Genomic DNA, 19992 nt, shown 5'->3' on the forward strand with positions numbered 1-19992 from the left:
GTATGTTCTCCCACCTCTCCCCCATAAGATTTAAAGTCAGAAAAAGTCAAATTCAAAATTCATGTATCCTAGGAAGAAATGTCAAGAGAACTTTCCTCCTGGAGGCCTGTTGAGTTGAGTTTCACTGCTTTTGGGTGGGATGGGTTATCTGACATGTCATCAAACCCTTTTCCTGAGCTCAGGAGCACCTTCTCTGGGCCAGTGCAATGCTGGCAGCCAAGGCAGTGTGAACCCAGCCCCTCTGGGCAGCTGCCTGGATCCTTAGGAACCTGCAGGGCTGGGGGTAGTTTCATTTCATTCACTTTCTGCCATGCCTTGAGGTGGTGACCAGTTGTGAGAGGATGTGGGTTCCTGTGAGAGCATGGCTAAAGGGAGATCCCTACAGGAGCCTGGAGCATTTGACAACTCTTCAACAGGAATGGTTATGGAAAACACCCATTTCTATGGGGCAAGGGAAAGGGTATCTGTAAGGGAATCTTTCCAGAGACTTTTTATTACCCCTTCAAAGCCTTTTCTCCAGGTTTTCATTGAGGAGAGGATAGCTACTGCTTCAGCATCTGCTGCTGTAGAAAATGCTTTGTTTATTCTCACTGGTGCAAATTATTTGTAAACTGATCAATCTAAAATTTACTTTTATTCAGTATTTTGACTACTCGTCCTTTAAAAAATTAATTTTCAGCATTCTGAGATTAAAATTTCTCAGTATTGTTGTAAAGTCTTAATTAAAACAAAGGAGATAAATTGTGATGTATTAAATAAATAAATAATCCAGGACTGATCACAATACATTGGATAGAATGGTGAATGGTTTGAGTTTTCTAAATTACTGATATTACCTGCTGATATGAGGGCTGTTCAAAAGGGCACTTCACTTTTGGGTTTATTTATTAAAATCCTGCACTCAACTGTAAGAAATTAGCCTCCTAGAGATGAATCGCTCCCTACTCAGGGAGCCTGCAGCAAGGAAACAGATCATGCACACATTGCAAACTGCACAGTAACACCAGATCCAATGTTTTACTACATCTCTCACACAAGGTGCTAAACAGCAATCTGACACAAATGTTCTTGGCATAATAGTGATGCTCTTACACATTTTCCTCAAATAATTAATGCCAAATTTGCAGTGTTGTACAATTATCCTTTTTATCTTGTAACTGGAAGCTCTTAATAACTGAGCTGCAATGTGAAACACAGGCTATTGAACTCTGACTAAACCTGGGAAGATCAATAGATCAGCTTTCAGGCAAGGATAAATAAGGAGACAAAATTTTATATGTGAATTTTTTTTATTGAAGCTAGGATAGAAGTCTGTCTTGAGTTCTTGCACTGAAAATAAAATATCCTTTCAGCTCTTGGTTAGCTACAGGGATTTTTTAGCATTTCCTTCAAACCATGCTCCTTGCAAACACCAGGGCAGTAGAGATGCAGCTCAGATATGTGCCTTGACAACCTGGAATGGTTTGCAATCTCTCCAGCAGGACATACATACGATGGTCAATCACTTTTTTCCAGTAAGTTTGCAGCACAGTAAGGTTGCAGTTTTTGATAGTATGGAGTAGCTGTACACTAGAACAATGATAACACTGTTCCGGGTAAGTTAATTAAGCAATGCTATTCCTAATTACCTGGAATTTTAATTGAGCAGGTGAGGGAAAGGTTCACAGAATTTCATCTGATCCTCACGATATATCATCCTGCAATTGGTTGCAGTTAAGGTGGATGCAAGATTTCCCAAAACACCTTCAATACAGAATTAATATTGTGTAACCCAAATCTGGGTAGTAACAGGGAAGAATGATAAAAGGAACAGGAGAACCCACCTGATCAACATGTGGTTTAAAGGCTGGGATGCTTTAAAGAGGGAATCTGAAAGGTGCAGGAAAAGGCTGTTGCTATGTGCTCATAGGCAAGCCAGCAGGAAGACTACCAGACTGGCTGAAAAGGGAACTTTTGCTTGAAGTCAGGGGAAAAACAAGACTTTACTCCCTTTGGAAAAAGGGGCAGGTAACTCAGGAAGAGTACAGGGGTTAAATTAAGGGTTATGTTAAATCATTAACAGTGAAAACTGGAAAGGCAACAGTTCACTTCTATCATTCCTCCCTGTTACAGAAGGGATTGAGTAAAACACCACCTGTGCTCCCATCCCTTCAACCAGCTATCTTAGCATCCTGAAGTCCTTTTTAACTGCCCTAGAACTTCTGTCCTCTGCCTCATCACTGACCACCCAGTCAGTGGATAATAATCAGATGTTACTCATCTCCTAGTAACATCTCTTACCTGAACCCCAGGGAGGCAACAGATTTTGGGATGGATCCAGCCAGTGTACAGGGCCCTCAGTTTGCCAGAGAAGGAAATAACTACAATAATAACCCTTTTTTCTTTCTTAAAACCCATAGTTGCAATGTGTCTGGTTGACTGACTCCCTCTGCACGAATGCCTAGGCAGACCTTCACCTTCACTAGCATTTGCTTGATTATTGAGTTCCAGAGACTCATACCAATTCCACAAGTGCACCTGAGAAGGCATGAAAGGGCTGGTAGGGGATTCTCCTGCCTTCAAAACAGGGACCTGTTTCCAGACCCTCCTTCTGCCTGATGGCAAGAGGCTAAGGGTTCCTCAGACTCTTGCCAAGCTTCCATCTGCTGCATTTCTCTCAGAGATGGAAGGGTGTCACTCCACCAGTCTATTTCTCTGAAGTTTGTCCGTGAAAGAACATAGGTGCTTTTGTGGAGACACCTCTACTTGTTTGCACAGCAGGAGCATCTATTGGACAGCAACTGGCATTCTCCCTACCTGCCAGTCCAGAGCTCTTTAATTTGTAAGTGACTTGAGAAACTTTTCTTTTGGTTTTCTTGTAAGATGGTATCTCAGTCCATGAGCAAATCCACAGCCATTAAAATAATAAGCATAGAGCAGATTCTTCATTGATTTAGGCTCACAAGTCTATTATTTAAAGTCTGTCTCATCTCCAAAATGTGGACATTTGAGAGGATTTCTCAGCATCACTACCCACCCCCTACTCTCTGTCAATAGCCTAGGTGTTGAGACATATCCTCTGCTTTTGCTTAATCTCTGGTTACCTCTCAGGCCACAGATACTGCAGCTGCACTTATCAGCAAGCACTGGAGTGCTTCAGTTGCAGAGGAAGAACAGCAGAATTTATAGTTCTGGAAAAAGGATGGTGTAAGAGATCAAACCTGCATCTGCTTTATTATAGGACTGTAGTGAGAGCTCATCTTTCTGCAGGCAGTAAAAATTAGTTGTAGAAGATAAAACCCAAGGAGACAAAAGGCAAAGAAGGATAAACTGGTACGACCAGTAGCACTGAACCACAGAAAAGCATCCTGTTCCTCTATGCCTCTTCACATAAAGTCATATAGCAGAGGAAAGAAAATTCCCAACAGTCTGAAATATGCAAGTACATTTAACAGACAGCTCAGAGCAGCCCTGAATTTTACAGTACAGTCACATTGGCATTAAGCACCCAAGAAAGTAAGAACTTGAAACCAAAGAATGGCAAAAGACTAGGAACAAAGCAAGATGAATGCCATATGACATTTATTGAGTTTGTCTTTCATGATAGATTGTATAGATTGCATAGGGTTAGTAAGTTACTATACAGAGTAGGTGCACTGTTGTTTCCTTAGCTATTCATTATGCTTTTAACCCTTAACTGCTACCTTTCTGCCATCTTAAGAAAATGGAGAGTTCCAAAGAGATCTTTCAAGTAGCCAGCAATTCACTATAGAAAAAGGCATTTTGAAACAGCTAATGCAGTCCTTGTAACCAGTATCTCTTGAGGAAATCAGCAGTTTGCAATTCAAGAACTGACCCCTGATGAGGATTGCAGGCTTTTTTTCCTACATATATATACATATGCACTTGTTCAAATGTAAACAAACAACACAGAATTTTAATACTAAACAAATATTTTGGGCCTAGGATCTGCCAAGTAGTTTTTTCTAGGGCTTCAATCCAGAATTTTCCAAAGAAAACTACATACTGCAAAAGCACCTTTACTGCAAATGCAGTGGACTTAGCCATCATGTGCTACCAGTACTTGTATTACAATGCATGAATGGAGGTGCTGCTTTATAAAAGCTAAAGCCCTTCAGCCATTCCTCCCAGCCCTGTAACAGCCACCTCCTGCCCCACTGTTTAAAGTTCTCTTTGAAGTGTATGGTGTGGCAACTGTACCCACACTGTACTCTTCCAAGCTATGGCTCCTGGGCCAGAGCACCAAAAAAGGTAAAGCTTATCTACTTGAGGTAAGAAAGCTGCAGCTAGCTGTGCTGCTTCACCAAAACAACCCTCATAAAACATACTGTTAGGATGTTCAATAATGGCAAGGCTTCATTTCAAAAAAAGTTGTCTCTGTAGGATACTGTACTAACATGTAACACACAGGACAATCTTCAACTGCAACAGTACCTCTTCCTATCCACTGTTGTACCTGAGACACTCATCTCCTGGAAGGAGAAGCAGCAGCTTAGAGGTTGCTATCATACTGTCAATCCTTTCTGGAGCCAGGACAAGAGCTCTTCTGGTAGACCTCCACAGAAACATTAGCTGCTATAACAAATATTATTCTGGATAAAAAGACAAGGTCACAGAAAACACCTACTATTCTTCAAAGGCTGTGTCAAGTCAGTACTGTTCATAACACCTCTCACAGACACTGATACAGGGACAATATGATCAACAATATGACTGATGTAAGCAGAACAGTTTGCATAAAACTCTCATGGTAACAGCAACTTTTCTTCTAAAATGAAATAATGAGAGACAGTAAATACAAGAACTTGTATAAATAGAAAATGGTTTATTAAAAACAAACAAAAAGTCACAACACAATCTCACTTCACTGTCTGGCCAAAGGTCAGACTCTAAGCTAGCATCCATGCTTCAGAAGTCATGTAAGCATGCATACAGAAGGAAAGTTGGTTTCTTGCTGGCATGCTTCTCCAAATCTCCTCTGGGATGGATTTTAGAACACACTGTTTGTGAACAGGTTATGAAATTTGAATTCTCACAAGACACTGAAAAATTAAAAAAACGCTATTTTTATTTACACATATAGGATTTCCATAAACACCTGCCACACAGAAATGCAATTTGCTACATTTCTAACAGCTGTGAAAACAGTGGCAAATACAGAGAAAACGATAGGTAAGCAAGCATACATTCTGCAAGGCTTTGGTAATTTTTTTCCCAAAGTCAGTTTATTTCTGAGGAAGTATTTAATTTAATTTCGTAAGTCTATGCAAACTACTTACATGAACAGTATCTAAAAGATAGTTCTTTTGAATACTTAGTCACCAAGAATTACACAGTGAGATGTAGCTTTTGTGTGCAGGTTATGACTTTTCACATACAAACAATGCTGCAGTCCTCCTTTATAACAGAAGGGAACAGATTATTAGAATGACATTCCTGAAACATTCTTCATTTTAAAGTAACTATTTCATTAATAAGGCTGCTTTTAAACAAGTTACTCAGAAAGAAAGCTTTCAAGATCATCCAAAAGGAGCATATATACATGCTTTGTCTTCATTGCCAGTCATCTCTGATGAACACAACTCAGGTCTATGGTTTAGGTATGTGTAAATCATGATGAGGATTCTGGAAACACTTTTATCGAAGAAGCTGCTCAGCCTCCTTGAACTTGCTTTCTTTTGTTTTCCTCAGTAATGCCTGTTTTATTGCATTGATCTTTCCATCAAGTTCAGCCAGTGAATAGCTCTGCTAAAAGAACAAAATAAAAATCACAATCATTTACATCTTGTAATTGCTAGATAAGTGGCTTATCACTTGATACTTGAGGTCACTGCATATTGCACTAAGTGATAGAACTATTTCTGCAGAATTGCCTGAATCTAGTCTTTGCCTATTTAATTTAAAGGAAAAAGAATGTAAACTTGGAAGAAAGACATTCCTAATAATGGATCAATATATTCATGTTACTTCTATTAGATGCATGTTTAGTCTTCTCATAAAAAAAAAACAAAACTTAAATTCCTTCATGTTAAAACACTGGATGAGATTACCTAGATTTTGCAGAACTTGGGTTTACAGCAAAAGGGGATTTTTTTCCAACTGCCCAATATCAAGCTCCTCTGTGCCACTTAACCTGATTGATGGTGATTATAGAATCACCATTTTAGAATTATAGATTTGTTTTATTTTACCATCCTCCTAACTAGTGAAAACCCTAGTACATATTCTTGGAAGACTCATTTCCTTGTAACATCCATTAGCTTGCTGTCTCCTTCCCTCTCTCTCTGGCAGCAAGCTATCCAATACTGATAGAGCTACTTCTGAGAACTGACATACTTGCTTCATGGAACTTCTGCTTACTTTCCACTCAAAACATCCTAAACTTATGAAAAATAAGAGTTAACAGCACTTACATGGGGAGATTGAACCTTTCTCCTCTTGCCAGAAGAGCTCTGAAGAAAAGACAATAAAAGCAGACTTAATGTTGCACTGACAGAAGACCACAAAAAATTCTGTAACAACATTGTCAAGAGTCTTTAAAGTACAGAAAAAACCTGACTGCCATTCCATGGATTAAAGAAACCTTTTTTATAATTGAGTGCTTTGGATCATGAGAAATACTACTGGAGAGCAGTCAGAAGCTGTTGAAGATTCTCCAAATATGGCAGTCAACAACTATCAATTTAACTGAAGCTTCCTTCAGACAGAATTGAGCTTTTTAAATTGTCAATATTTTTGTCCCTAAAATTTGCCCATATCTACACCAATATTTATGCAAAACTTCAGATAAAATGTGCTAATTACTGTGCAACACTACTACTGCCATCATCACATTTTTTTAGCCTGACCCTCATTCTAGAGATCCTAAAGCATTTTCAATAGAAATTTCAGCATATGAAAGTTTATGTGTTAGCTTCTGGTTTTCAGCCACTTGAAGGAATGACCTCACAAACAAAGAACTTTACTGGTCTCCAACACAAATTTTTAAAAATTAAAAAATGTGTACTGTCACTATTCATTTTTATTAATTGACTCTTGTTACGCTGGTCTCAAGAGAGAAGATAAAAATTAAAATGGAATAAACAGTAAAAGAGATATTCTTACTGTTACACAGGAAAAGAAGAACAAGATAACAGATAAGAAATTTCTACAGTCAAATAGAGCCTAATGCAGCAACAACTCATTCTCTTTGTCCTAATACCCCTTGGTGAGTCAAGTTAAAGGTGTACTATTCAGAGAGAGACAGAGCTCTGCCTGAAAACCAGAAATAAAAACTAAGTCACAGAATCACATGAAGCAATTTTTAAACAGTTTACTCTCTCATCCTTTTGGAAGCTATTCACATATTGTTAGCAATCAGATAATGTACAGAAACCCAAATTATTTCAGCTGTTTTAAGCCATTAATGATTTGTAGAAAAAATAAAAACTTCAGTCAATTTTCTTGACAGAAGAAGCACTTCCGATTTTAATGCAAGAGGGAGAAATACAACCTCTCTGACATATTTCTTACAAATTAGTTAAGCTTGGGTGGCAGCAATTTTTTTCCCCAACAGATACTTTCTTCTTTTGAGTGAGAAATTAGGTAAAGATGACTAGACAGTCCACATGTAATATAACCACTACACCGAGCCAGAGATGTTTATTAAAAGTGTCTGCCCTCCAACCCTAAATTTTCTCTGTACATCAAAGATTCAACCACAAAAGGCACGAACACATTTAGACATGCCAAAAGAAGGTGAGAACATTTCTTACTACAGATTGAAAATATTCAGGAGACAGTCCTTCCAGCTCAAGGATCTTATCTTCAAGCTTCTTAATCCTCTGATAAATGTCTCTTGGTACTGGACCACCTAAATACATCAGTAGTAATGCAAAGAAATCAGGAAAAGTGCTTATTTAACTTATTTAACTAAAGATAGCAAGTTTGACATTTTAATTCTTCAAGATTAGCTATCAACCAGTAGCTGAAGAAAATAAATGGATGGGATAATGTAAAGAAGGGATAATTAATATGATTCAGGGTAAAACTTGATTGATAAGCCAGTGCAGTCAATGAAAGCAGTAAGACAACTTCATGTAATTGGCTGAAGTATGTCTGTCAAGGCCCCTAAAACAACTCATGATCACTCTTACAATGCGTTGGTCATACATGGTATGTTGCCACCTCCAAGCTGACATCAGCATTAGTAGAGAGCAGATGGGATGGCAGACCATACAGGAATTCAGCTTTGTTCTGAAAGAAACATATCTTAGATATCAATCTCCACTGAGCATCACAGGTTGGAGGACAAGTATGAGGTGTGCTTGACAAAGAACAGTGTTTGCATAGATGGGAGAGCAGGAGTGGGGAATGTGCCTATTGAATTGAGTAACAGATGTCTGAAAAAAATAAAAAATAACCAAACAATCAAAAAAGTCCCAAGCTCACCTAACAGCCACCCTGACAAAATAACCAACCAAACAAAACAAAACAAAACAAAACAAAAAAAAAACTACAACAAAATCCACTCACACCACAAAAAACAAAGCACCAAAAAAATCCCACCTCAACCCATTTGCTGTTTCTATCTATACTACAGCAGCTTGGGTTTGTTTCCCCATGGAAAAATAGAACTGATCAAAACATCAGCCTTACCAAGCATCTTATTTGCACTTCACAGTATTCTGTAATTAAATAACTATATGAAATAGATGTTTATCACAACTAAGTTCTGGCTATTCCAATTAAAATTATAGCCTGGTTCTGAACTGTATTGACAACCAAGGCCACAGCAAGCTTTTACTTTCTGCCACCCACTTCCTTTTATTTCTGGGTCTGTTAGACAAAACAGTTCTATTCCACAAATAGCCAAAATTAACATTAATGTGGGGTTTGGGTTTTGGGTTTTTTTGCCATTCATCTATTTTGTCCCTTCAAAGAAACAATTGTACAGGTAGCTTCACTCTTCAGTTCTGCTCTCTACTCAACAGTCAGCACCTACTAATTAAATTGGCTAACCTATCACACTTAATATTGCTTTCTCTTAATGTAGAGTGAAAGAGCAGTAGTAACACCAGAAGCTGTTCTGAAAAACAGCCAGTGAGTCATGATTAACTCCTTCTGTTGCTGGAAGCAACTGGTGGAACAGGTAGCTTTGGTATGTTACCTGCTCAGATGAATATTTTTTGCACAGCTTCTGGAGTATACATCAAATTATATTGAGATGCTCCCCGTGAATGTTGATTTGAACAGGAGTTGAGCTGGTGTTGCATGTTTCCATCTTCTTAACCTATACTACAGTTTAACTGACCCATTCTTCCAGACAAAACTTGATTATGGAACAACATGGAAGCAAAGACTCCTCCTTAGCTACCTCCAACCATCGTCCCCAAACTCCAAAGCTACACACTGTAACCCTAATGCTAGTCAGCCACTTCCAAATTCTATTTCTATACACAAAAGCCAGCTTATTTTTGAGACAGTTATAGAGCTAAGCATCAAGCTCTGACTGCTGCCTCAAGTACCTAGGCACATCTTACTCTCCTTGCTGCCACAGAACTTTAATTCACTACACAGTCACAGGAATCTAGCAATCTAGTCAATGTTCCAAATATCTTTAAGATAATGGATTGACACTTATTCAATATTCAGAAGACAAACAAACAAACAAAAAAATCAAGTGTGTCCAGTGTCTTGTGTAGAAAATTCACTTCACTAGATGGAGATTGGGCTTCTGTTATGAGAATAATTTCCAAGAAAAATACTGATGCCTTCTTGACAAGTGCCTCATTGTGCCTCAGTGCTGTATTATGGAAAACCAGTGCTGAGGTAAGGAAAGCAGCTACCTAAAAAATATCAGTAGCCTGATGGTTATGGCATTTATTTCAGTCAAAGCTATGGACTCATGTCTGCAGGCCTAAAGACAAGTAGTAACAACAAGCTTCCCACATTCTGGGAAATAAGCTTTACGCCTAAATGTGTTTCAAAAAACATCATCTTTAGGAAAAGGTTTCAGGCCATTCTTTGTGTTGATTCTACCACCAGCCCACAAGATGTCCATGAAACAGTCCTTAGTCCTAAACTCAGCTTTTCCTGTTCAGTGGGTCAAGACAGAACTCCAGTGGCTTCAGAGAACCCCAAGCTCCAGATATTCCATATTATTTTAAATCCTTTTCTTATGTGCTTCTCTCCCTTATTTGCCACCACAAAGTGTACATTGACTAACTCAGCATCTCAAATTGGGCATAAACCTCAGTTCTATTTTGGGCATAAAACCCTAAACACGAGATCACTGTACTTGGGGTGAGCTAAATAAACCCTTCAGTGGATCTATTCACTTTTTTTACAGTATCAGTTTTTGTAGAGTTGCCCAGTTTCACCACAGTAATCACAATGGTAGTATAAAATGGCACACCAGTATCAAAATTAAAACGTCATACAAACCTGTTTGTAACCTTAAGTGTGCTTCAATGTTTTGCAATCTCTCCTCAACAGCCTGGTTTCCACAATCATGCACGGGTACACTGGCTTTGTGACTGGACCCATGGATTCCTTCAGATCTAGTCTGAGGTCCATATGTATTTACTACCCTAGAAACTAGGCAAAGAGAAAATAAATTTCACATATATGCACATTAAACACAAAGCAGATCTAACTAAAATATAATCAAAATATTGAAGCATGTAATACCTGTGTTAAATCAGTTTTACAAAAGTCTTGCATATGAAAGGTCCCACACACATTAAGATAAAAAGGTCAAGTAAAAGCATTTTCTTATGTTTTTACATGAGTAACTAAACCTAACAAAATCCCTGGATTTTACATATGCAAAGTAACAGATTTACTCATACATTCATGTAGAATGGCAGTGTCAAGAATTTGTCATCAGCTCTGACAAACAGCAGAAACCTTAATATCTATGTCAGCAGTTGTACATGTGAGTTTTTGTGAATAAAGAGGCCAGACCTAATATTACAGGAAGCATCATGAATACATGAAGATGAGAGGAGGTACACAGCCAGAAGAACCAATCCAATTTCACTTTAATTTTTGTCAGTACACTGTAGTTACTGTAGATTTAAAGACTATACTAGCAGCTCCAAATGCTGAAGTGCACACACATGTACACCATCCTACTCAGTATTTCATGAAGGCTACATTCTTGCTTTAATTTATGCTGGTTTGACTTCCAATTCCTTTCTAAGTGTTTTTCACATTTCAGTTATGAACTGTTCCTCAAAGTGAAAACTTGCCTTTTATCCTGTATTATGCTGCCATCCAACCAACAAATTAATACTCAGTTTAAAACAGTGATTATTGAAAGAGGTTCTTTGTGAAAGATTCTAAAATCAAACTTACTTCCTCATTTCTTTGTTAGCTCACCATACCTTCCAATTCTTATTATTATGCCTTAAAGTATTATTCTGGATTATAGAATTCAAAGTAATTAATTGGTTTCCAGGACTCATATCAGTGGATAGCTGAATATTACCACACTTAAAAGTGCAAAAGAGGGTTACTTTCATTCTCATATTGGGTATTTAGTTTTTTTTAAAAAGAAGGGTAATTTGCATACACCTAGAGAGCAGCATATGAACATGCAATATTTTATACACAACTTCTGTTTGACATAATTTCTATAGTATTTATTCCTTTCCAAAAAATAGTGCAGTGATAAACTCATTCCCCAGCTTGTCTTGTCTTCTTATAAATCTATGTCTTAAAATTTCCAGTCCCAAAATTATATCCTATTGTAGTACACTTGCACCAACTAATGAAAAATATATGATAATCCTATTTAATCTCAATTCCTTATTGATGGTTGCACCTTAGAAGAAAAGCTAAGTATTGTTCAGCTTCTCTGTCCTGCTTTATCTTTTCCACATTTCCTTTCACACAATGAAAATAGGCTATTTTGTTTTGTTCTTTAGTGCCTAACCATTAATTCAGTGAAGCAGTTAAGGGATTTAAAACCTTGAAGACATGAATGAAAATGTAAAATACGTTAAGTTTCCATTTTTGAGCATTCTATAAAAAGTTTTGATATTAAAAACTTATCAGTGCTGTTGTATCTGGATACTTAAATGGGTATTAAAAGAGTTGCTTACCCTTTATATGACTTTTAAATCCAGGATAGGGTGTGAAAATTGCATCTGTTCTGGCACAGCTATTTTCTAAATAAATAATGACATAACAAGTGAGGTCCAAATTATGTATTTATAACTGAAAATATTCTAAGCACTATCAACTTTGATGCTTTAAACAAATCTAATTAAAATGCTTTGAACGATTTAAAAATTCAGAAATACTTAATTCATTCTATAAACACTTGCCCATTAAGTTTCACACAACTTGCATGGACCTACTGCTTTCAGTTGGATAAGTCACTCATATAAATGTATGCACATGTGTATATAGAAGTTTACTGAATCAGGACCAAATTTATTTGGTTCTTACTTTTCCCTGTATTTCTCTAACTTATTTTCTTCTTCCTGTACAGAAGCCTTTTTCCTGTTTACTACTGTTATTCTGGTTTTATGTCCTTTTTATCCTTCTCCTATTTTTCAACTGATCTAATGTACTAATCAGCATTCTTTCCTAAGCCTTTCTGCATTTATTCTGATCCATGTGACTTCTTCCATTTGCTTAACCATAAAAACCTATAGTATGGACCACCTTAATTTTTTTCTAATGTTTGCATTTGAATCTCTGTTCATTATGCCAATAATTTATTATGCCTGAACAATGAGACAGGTCTTACTATCAATTATTCTTTACATAATTAACAGTTTTGGAAAACAGTAGTTCACTATCTAGCATATTCTACTAAACTTCAGATGTCCTTTGCACTCCAACTAATATTCAAACAGTTAAACTCTCTAAGAAGCTTACAGAACAATAAGGTTTGATCTCTAAGAGCTTAAGTACTTCATACAGACAATGCATACGTGGGCTCACAGGTACTTAGAAAATATCTCTGTACTACTTATGTAGTTTTATGTACATTAAACTGTCTTAACTTTGAAGATGCATGTGGCCACAGTTACTGATCCTGTAAATGGGATCCAGTCTGCCAGATGGATTTAAGTTTGGTTACAGATACAGCCAATCATACTGCAATGTGAGCAATGTTAAAAAAAAAGAAAGTCATGTCAAGTAGCTAGTAATTCAACTTCATTGTAAAAAATACTTCTTTGTAATTTAACTAGCATTAAATTAACTTCAATTTGAATATGCAATTCACAAGACATTTCTGAATTGCAATTCCATTTACTTTGGAGGAACATCTATTAAAACACTGGAAACAATAGCTACAAAATCATCTGATCCAAGACAGCAGTTCTTAAAATTAACACAATACTAGATATAATCTTTCTATATATGATGCATTAAACATTGCCATCCAGTGACTACTCAATTTCTTTTTCTAACATCTGCAGTGCGCAGGCAAGCTCTAAATTTTAAAACAAAGTCACTCTTTTAAAAAGTTCTGTTTTAAATATAGATTAGTGTATTTGAAAAATAGAAAAAAAACCAAAAAAATCCAAAACAACAACAACAAAACCCACACAAATTGCTATGAAGATTAAAGTCTGGCTAGCCAGTTACCTTGATTACAATCAATAACATTGCAAAACTCCCTGACATTATTTTCATTGATCTCGGCTTGTTTCCTCTCGATGAAGGCTGATATCCGCCTGTCAATCTGCAGGTAATAAACATTATGGCATATATCTATTTCATTCTTTAAATTTAAAATTTTAAAAAGTCTTTTATTTTTCTGTTTTTAAACTCAAATAAATCACTTACTTCTGCTTTTCCAGCTTTTATTTGGACCACTTCTGGATCAAAATTAAAATGAGCATCCTTCAGATCTCTCAATTCATAACTTCCATACTTTTCTTCAGTCTGATTATTACCATCATAAACATCTAAACTTGTCTGGTTTTCTGTTTTACCTGCAGGTTCAACATGACCTGTATTTTCCTCTTTGATCAGTGACTGGAGTTTTTCTAAGAGAGGCTGAACAAAGAAAACAGTGTATTAGGGTTAAAAAAAATAAAAGTCCAGAAGTCTCAAAGCCAAGAAGGCAAGTACTATTACAATTTCCAAACCAGACCAATGGAAATAATTTTGGGAATTACAGCATCTTCCTCTGATGGAACACAGTAATAAGATTAAAAAGAAGTTCCAAATATTGTGCACACCACGATTCTGACCTTTTAGACCTGTGTCTTTTAGAGGTTTGTAGAGGAAAATTCCCAAATTTCTGTGAAAACCTGCCCATACTCCCTAAATCAAAGCTTCAATTGCTGGCATCAATGCCACTTAATTAACATGTCATTCAAATGCTTACTCAGAACAGCAAGGCTTAGTATTTTTCCTCCTTAACAAGAAATCCAGTGCTCTCACACTGTAAAGCCTTTACTTTATCACATCAGCACTACATTCTCCACTTGAAACCGTAGTTGCCCAAGTGAATGAGAGAACACAGACATGTAATACATAGGCATTATCATGAACACATGCTTTGCTTGACACGGTTGATTATCTTCTTAGGTCATGAAATTAAATGAGAAAAAGCACTGACATTTGTGGCAGGAAAAATGCTTATTTTACTGCAATAACTCTTACGTACAATGTAACATCAAAACCTCAGTACATATATGTATGTCCCTGTCTCTTTACAATTTCCACCAGTTTCATCTAGCCTGAATGTCACTGCTTATTTTCTCTCCACAAATTATTTTCTTTTTTTTAAAGACAACATGATTTTTAGCAGTCACATTTTCTGAAATGGAATCAAATTCCTCCTTGCAGCATTCTTATATGCTAGATGTAAATGTTATTTGCTTTTATCTTGCGTATTTCCCCTTTCTTCTCAACACACCAAAGATCTGGTGTATGTCTGGAAAATAAAGGATCTTTCTTTTACCTACAGACAAGAAAATACAGAAACTTCCTTTTCCATTCTCTCCGTACTATGCACCTCAAATAATTTATTGAGCAGCTGAAGCAAAGCAATAGTGCTCAAATCCCATCTTCTACATATGAACTATCAAGGTCAAAACACTGCTCAGTTACCAGCTGACAAACTGCTCACCCTTCCTGCCATGCAACTGAATTACTTTTGGCAGGGCTGGAAAGTTCTAAATAGTTAAAAGAAATGACAGTAATGGTGACTGGCTACTTGGCAAGATGAGACATTAATGTCAAAGAAATTACTCTTTAAAAAAAAAAAAACAGCCTACGCCGAAAATATATTTAATTGCAGTAAGACACTCCAGGATGTGTCATGCTGGGATAATGCCACTTCTTGAACCACTGAAAGCACTCTATGAGCCTCAAAACTCACCCAACGCATGGAATCATTATCATAGCATGACACACACCTGCCGTGTCTTATTGCTTAATTATAACCCACCATAGATGGAAATGTATCACATTTACAATGCAAGTCTAGAAATCAATGAGGCTGCATTTATTCAGCCTGCTCACCTACAGTGGCTATTCCCACCACTAATCTGAAAAATCCGTAAATGTGAGTACCTATGGAGCATAGTGGAATCCCAAGCATTTAGCACTTTTGCAATCAATTTTTGTTGAACACAGCAACGTAAGATCAAAATTACTGGAATTTTACAGTCAAGATTACTTTTAGTTGTTGATCACTTTTGTCAAGCCAAATGTGTCCCATGAAATATTTACCTGTAAACATAAAATATGCTGCTGAAGTGCACTAAGGAGCAAGGTTGGCTGAAGTGCTGATGTGCTCTGAAGCTTGCTCCAATCGATTACAACTTTCACAATGTCCTCTCCGAGATTAAGCTTTAACAGGGCAAAACAAACACAACAAAAATTATATTATCTGTATTGACACCAAAAAAGTATGCAAGGCTTCTACAAGACAACAATTATGCTCAGTCTCACATAGATCCATCCCAATTTTAGAAGAGAGCATTGGAAAGATTTGATATTAATTATAGTCCAAGCAGCTATCATATTCCAAGTAAGATAGCATTTGTAGAATATATTCTAGAATTAAAAATTCCTTACTAACTCTTCATACTTTCATTGTACTAATTTGGTCCTTGGCTTTAATTAATTAATTTTTGTCTGAAAGCATATTGTTCATGTTAATCACTCATACCATCTTTTCTTTTAATGAATACTAGAACCACTGGTAGGAAGAAACATGATCCAGGATAGCAGTCTCCTGTAAGTTCATGTAATTTATTCAAAGATTGCAGGACTGCCTATGCATGACCCACATCTTGATATAACACCATAGCACATTCTTGAACTTTTACTTGCTGCTAAACCAAAGGAAGCTTTATATTAAAAATAAGTGCATAAAAATAATTATTTTTTAATATCTCAAAGTTTAACAAACTCTGGATTACACAGCACCACTAATTAAACCTATTTTCAAATCACACTATTTTCCTGTACATGCATTCGTACTGAAATGAACAATTGCCACAGTCTATTCTCACTGCCAAGGAACTACAATATTTAAGTCCCAACACAATTTAAAAAAACCATACATAATAAATTTCAAGTATTATTTAGAAGAACTATATATCTTCTATAAGCTAAAAATACACTTTCTAATACAGTGATGACTGTCAATAAACTCTAATGAGCTAACATACTTTATACATCCAACTTCGCTTTTTTCATTACACTAAACCTCTTCTTGAGGTTTTAGAGAGGATCACTTTCATTTCCCAAAGCTAAGTAAGTTGTTCTCCAACCAAGCATCCTGCAAGTGATACCCCAAATTCTAAATACAAATAAATTCTTGTTTGAAATCAAGAGGACCTACAGGTACTCTCCTGGCAACACTGAATTCCCAATTCATATGCACATTTATTTGCACATCTATTCTGTCAGAGATCAGACAGCTACAGAAGCTGAACTGAGCAGTGCTGCGACCTTTTGGCCCTGGTGCAAGGGAGAGAGAAACTCAAGGCAAGAACAGAAGTGAAGACATCATGTCTGGTCACTCTGATGCTGGATCAGAGATGATTTGCTGCATCACCATTCTGATGAAGGAGATAACAAGGATATTACCAGCCTAAGAAGAATAATCAAAAGACTGTGTTTCTAAAAGAGACCAATAGTCAGTCAATCCCTGCATATTCCTCATTCCTTCCATTAAAAAAGAAAGTGGGGGTTGAAGCAGAAAAAGGTACATCAGGAAGATGATAAAAATGACCTTTTACTCATGGTCTAAAGACATTTAACTTCTAACAGCATCAAGTATTGTAAATAAGAACAGAGAATGTATACACACTTGTCCTGAAGCCACCACAAAGTGCATGAGGGAACACTAAGAACTGGACACGAGAATGCCTGAAGGCAAAGCTGTGGATGATAAGCTGTTCCACATTAGCTTCAAATCCCAGCATTAACACAATTTTGTAAAACAACTATAAGCCTGAACCTTCCTTCTTTAGTCAAAGTTCAGTCAGCCTTGCTAAGTTCAGGGTTAGTTCCCAAATTACATAGCAAAGGAGAGAGTCTGATTAGTTAGATAATGTATTTTAGATTATTTTCACACCAATTATTATCCCTATTTGGTACTTAAGATAGGTACATAGGATGTAGAAAAGGAATGTTCTAGGACATTTTAAGCAAGTTTCAAGATCAAGACCGTATTTAGAAGTTCATAGGAATACAATTTACTTTAGGAATTAAGCCATAGTGCATGTGACCATCCAAAGGGCATATTTCTGCCCAAAGTTTCTAGAGTAACATCTCCTATATGCTATATTACAGTCTACTGACAGGGTGAAAAAGTGTAGATTAAGTCATTCAAATGAAACAAAATAAAAGTGTAACTGCAATTTCCAAATAAACCTCCTTTTTCAAAAAGAATAAGCTGATATGTGCCTTCATATAATGGAAAACTCCTGTTCAGGTGGTTCAATGCACAAAAAGCAACAGAACTCTTCACTTCAAATCATTCAGAGGCCAGTCATATTTTTAACTCACAGACATTGCTTTTGAATAAAAGAATAAACCCCTCCTGCATCAACAAAAGTTTCTAGTACAGTAGAGTAAGTTCTCAATCTTTCCATTCTACTACTTATTAGAACTGTGACAGATTTATAAATTCAGTGTTTTGGTAACTTCAAAGCATTTGTCTGATTGATTACAAGTCAACAGCCTATTCAATTTAGAGGATCATAAGTAATTTCAGACCTTTTGAAATTTGTTTTGTGAAAACACTGGCTATCACTTGAATCTTAAAGAAATTTTCAGGATCAGCTACATTGGTTTTAAGAGTTGTTATTTTCAGATGTCCTCCTGGTAACTGCTGTTGATTGCTCCAGTAAAAAAAAAATTCTCCGCCAGAGACATTCCTGCTTACAGCCCAATTTATTAACATAAATCCAACTTAAACTACAATGATGAATCACAAATTGTGGCTGCTAACAATTTGGAACATGCTCAGTCATCTCTACAAAAGGCAAACGGGGAACTGGTAGTTTCAGTCAAAAATGCAATACAGTTAGCTGGAATCCGTGAGGGGGTAGAACACAGCAGTTCAATCTGTCACAACTCAAGCCCTGGCAGACAAGAGTGCAACTCAGCAACTGCAAAGGATCATAACTGAGCAATAAAAAGGACTTTCACAGCTAAGATGGAGCAACCAGATCCTTATTCAACCAGTGCACTGGGCAGTAAAATGTGTCTGCTGTCATGGAAAGAAGACACTCCAAGCACCAAAGAAGACAATTATACTCTGCACCACAGCTACTGCAACTCTGCTGAGGGGATGTAGCTACTCTAAACAGTTCCCTCACAATTTTTACAAATCACCAAGGCCTTTCCAGTGACATGCTACTTGTAGAGCCAGGTTTGGAGAAAAAGTAAGCTACTGAAGTCAAGAGAGAAAAATAAGAATTTTTAATGCAGGTTTAGAATCAATTAATTAAACTTGTGACAAATACTATAGTTAAAAGCTTAGGAAACTTTCCCCTTTTTTCTTAAATATAAGAGTTCCAACTTTTCTCTGATGTGTTCTAATACTGTCATTCATAGTGCTGCCCTCATACTTAGATAAACTGACAGTCACTTCATTGATCACATTCAGAATTTTCACCAAGAAGAACTATGGGGCCTTTAAACCTCAATAGTTTTCATGCCTCAGTAATCCTAAGAGCCATCTGTGTCTGAACATCACACTGTTTAGCACTGTACTCCTGTTAAAATACCATGGTGATTTTTAATCATTTCAGATAGGAAAACTGAGACTCTTAAGTAAGTGCCTGAATTATCAAACCCTTAATTTTGGTTGCATTTTGTTTGAAAAGAGGGACAATTGTTAACATACTTGGAGGCAAGAAGCAAGTACAGTAAGGAGTTCTATATAGATGAGAGGTGAAACACTAAAAAATAATTTTAGATCAGCCAGCAGCTCCTCCTAAACTGTGTCTGCATCTAAGAGCCCATTATGTGTCAAATATACATTAAGGCACACTAGCTCCTGCAGATACTGCTTATTATCTGCCCCAAAATCTTCAAACTACTAACTCTTGAAGTAAGAGTATGCTTCTACTGCCTTCATATAAACGTTTCTACAGTGGAGAAACATTTCCACAGTGGAAAACTAATCTGTAAATTATTTATAGCAATAATTATTACTAAAACCTTCTCCTGATAAGGGCCTTCTACCCCTACTGCAACATGTGTCACAAACTCACAGACACAACTAAACATAAAGTAGGTGTTTCAACTTAAGTACTATAGAGCAGAGTATCTTTAAATCTTTAGATACATCTTTAGATACACTGTGTATTTCACAGCACGTTATTACCAAGGCAGGGTAACTTCAAGCTCCTGATCATTTATTTTGATTTAATGCACTGGAAGCTTCCCGTAGCTTTTCAATTCAGAGTAATTAATTAAGATACAGCAATTAAGCAAATTGCACTTTCCCATGGAAGAGATCATCCGTCAAACTACAAAGTGACAAGCGGCGTCCCGTCAGGGCGCGGC

General features: G+C 36.7%; 1 protein-coding gene across 3 annotated transcripts in view; it reads right to left on the bottom strand.

Moving 5' to 3' along the window:
* Nucleotides 1–4805: 4805 nt before the first annotated feature.
* The window catches only part of MBIP (MAP3K12 binding inhibitory protein 1), a 112323-nt gene continuing 97136 nt past the window's right edge, over nucleotides 4806–19992 (bottom strand). For 2 of the 3 annotated variants that reach the window (XM_079310248.1, XM_079310246.1), the window contains exons 2-9: nucleotides 15691–15810; nucleotides 13792–14004; nucleotides 13591–13687; nucleotides 12090–12155; nucleotides 10426–10578; nucleotides 7755–7852; nucleotides 6414–6452; nucleotides 4806–5748 (exon numbers count right to left, since the gene is read on the bottom strand). In XM_079310248.1, the coding sequence (XP_079166374.1) occupies nucleotides 5638–5748; nucleotides 6414–6452; nucleotides 7755–7852; nucleotides 10426–10578; nucleotides 12090–12155; nucleotides 13591–13687; nucleotides 13792–14004; nucleotides 15691–15810 (897 nt within the window). In that variant the 3' untranslated portion in view covers nucleotides 4806–5637. The remainder of the gene's footprint in view (nucleotides 5749–6413; nucleotides 6453–7754; nucleotides 7853–10425; nucleotides 10579–12089; nucleotides 12156–13590; nucleotides 13688–13791; nucleotides 14005–15690; nucleotides 15811–19992) is intronic. The other variant, XM_079310247.1, reaches the window with a different exon arrangement.

This window comes from Erithacus rubecula (assembly GCF_903797595.1).
Source record: "Erithacus rubecula genome assembly, chromosome: 6".
NCBI lineage: Eukaryota > Metazoa > Chordata > Aves > Passeriformes > Muscicapidae > Erithacus > Erithacus rubecula.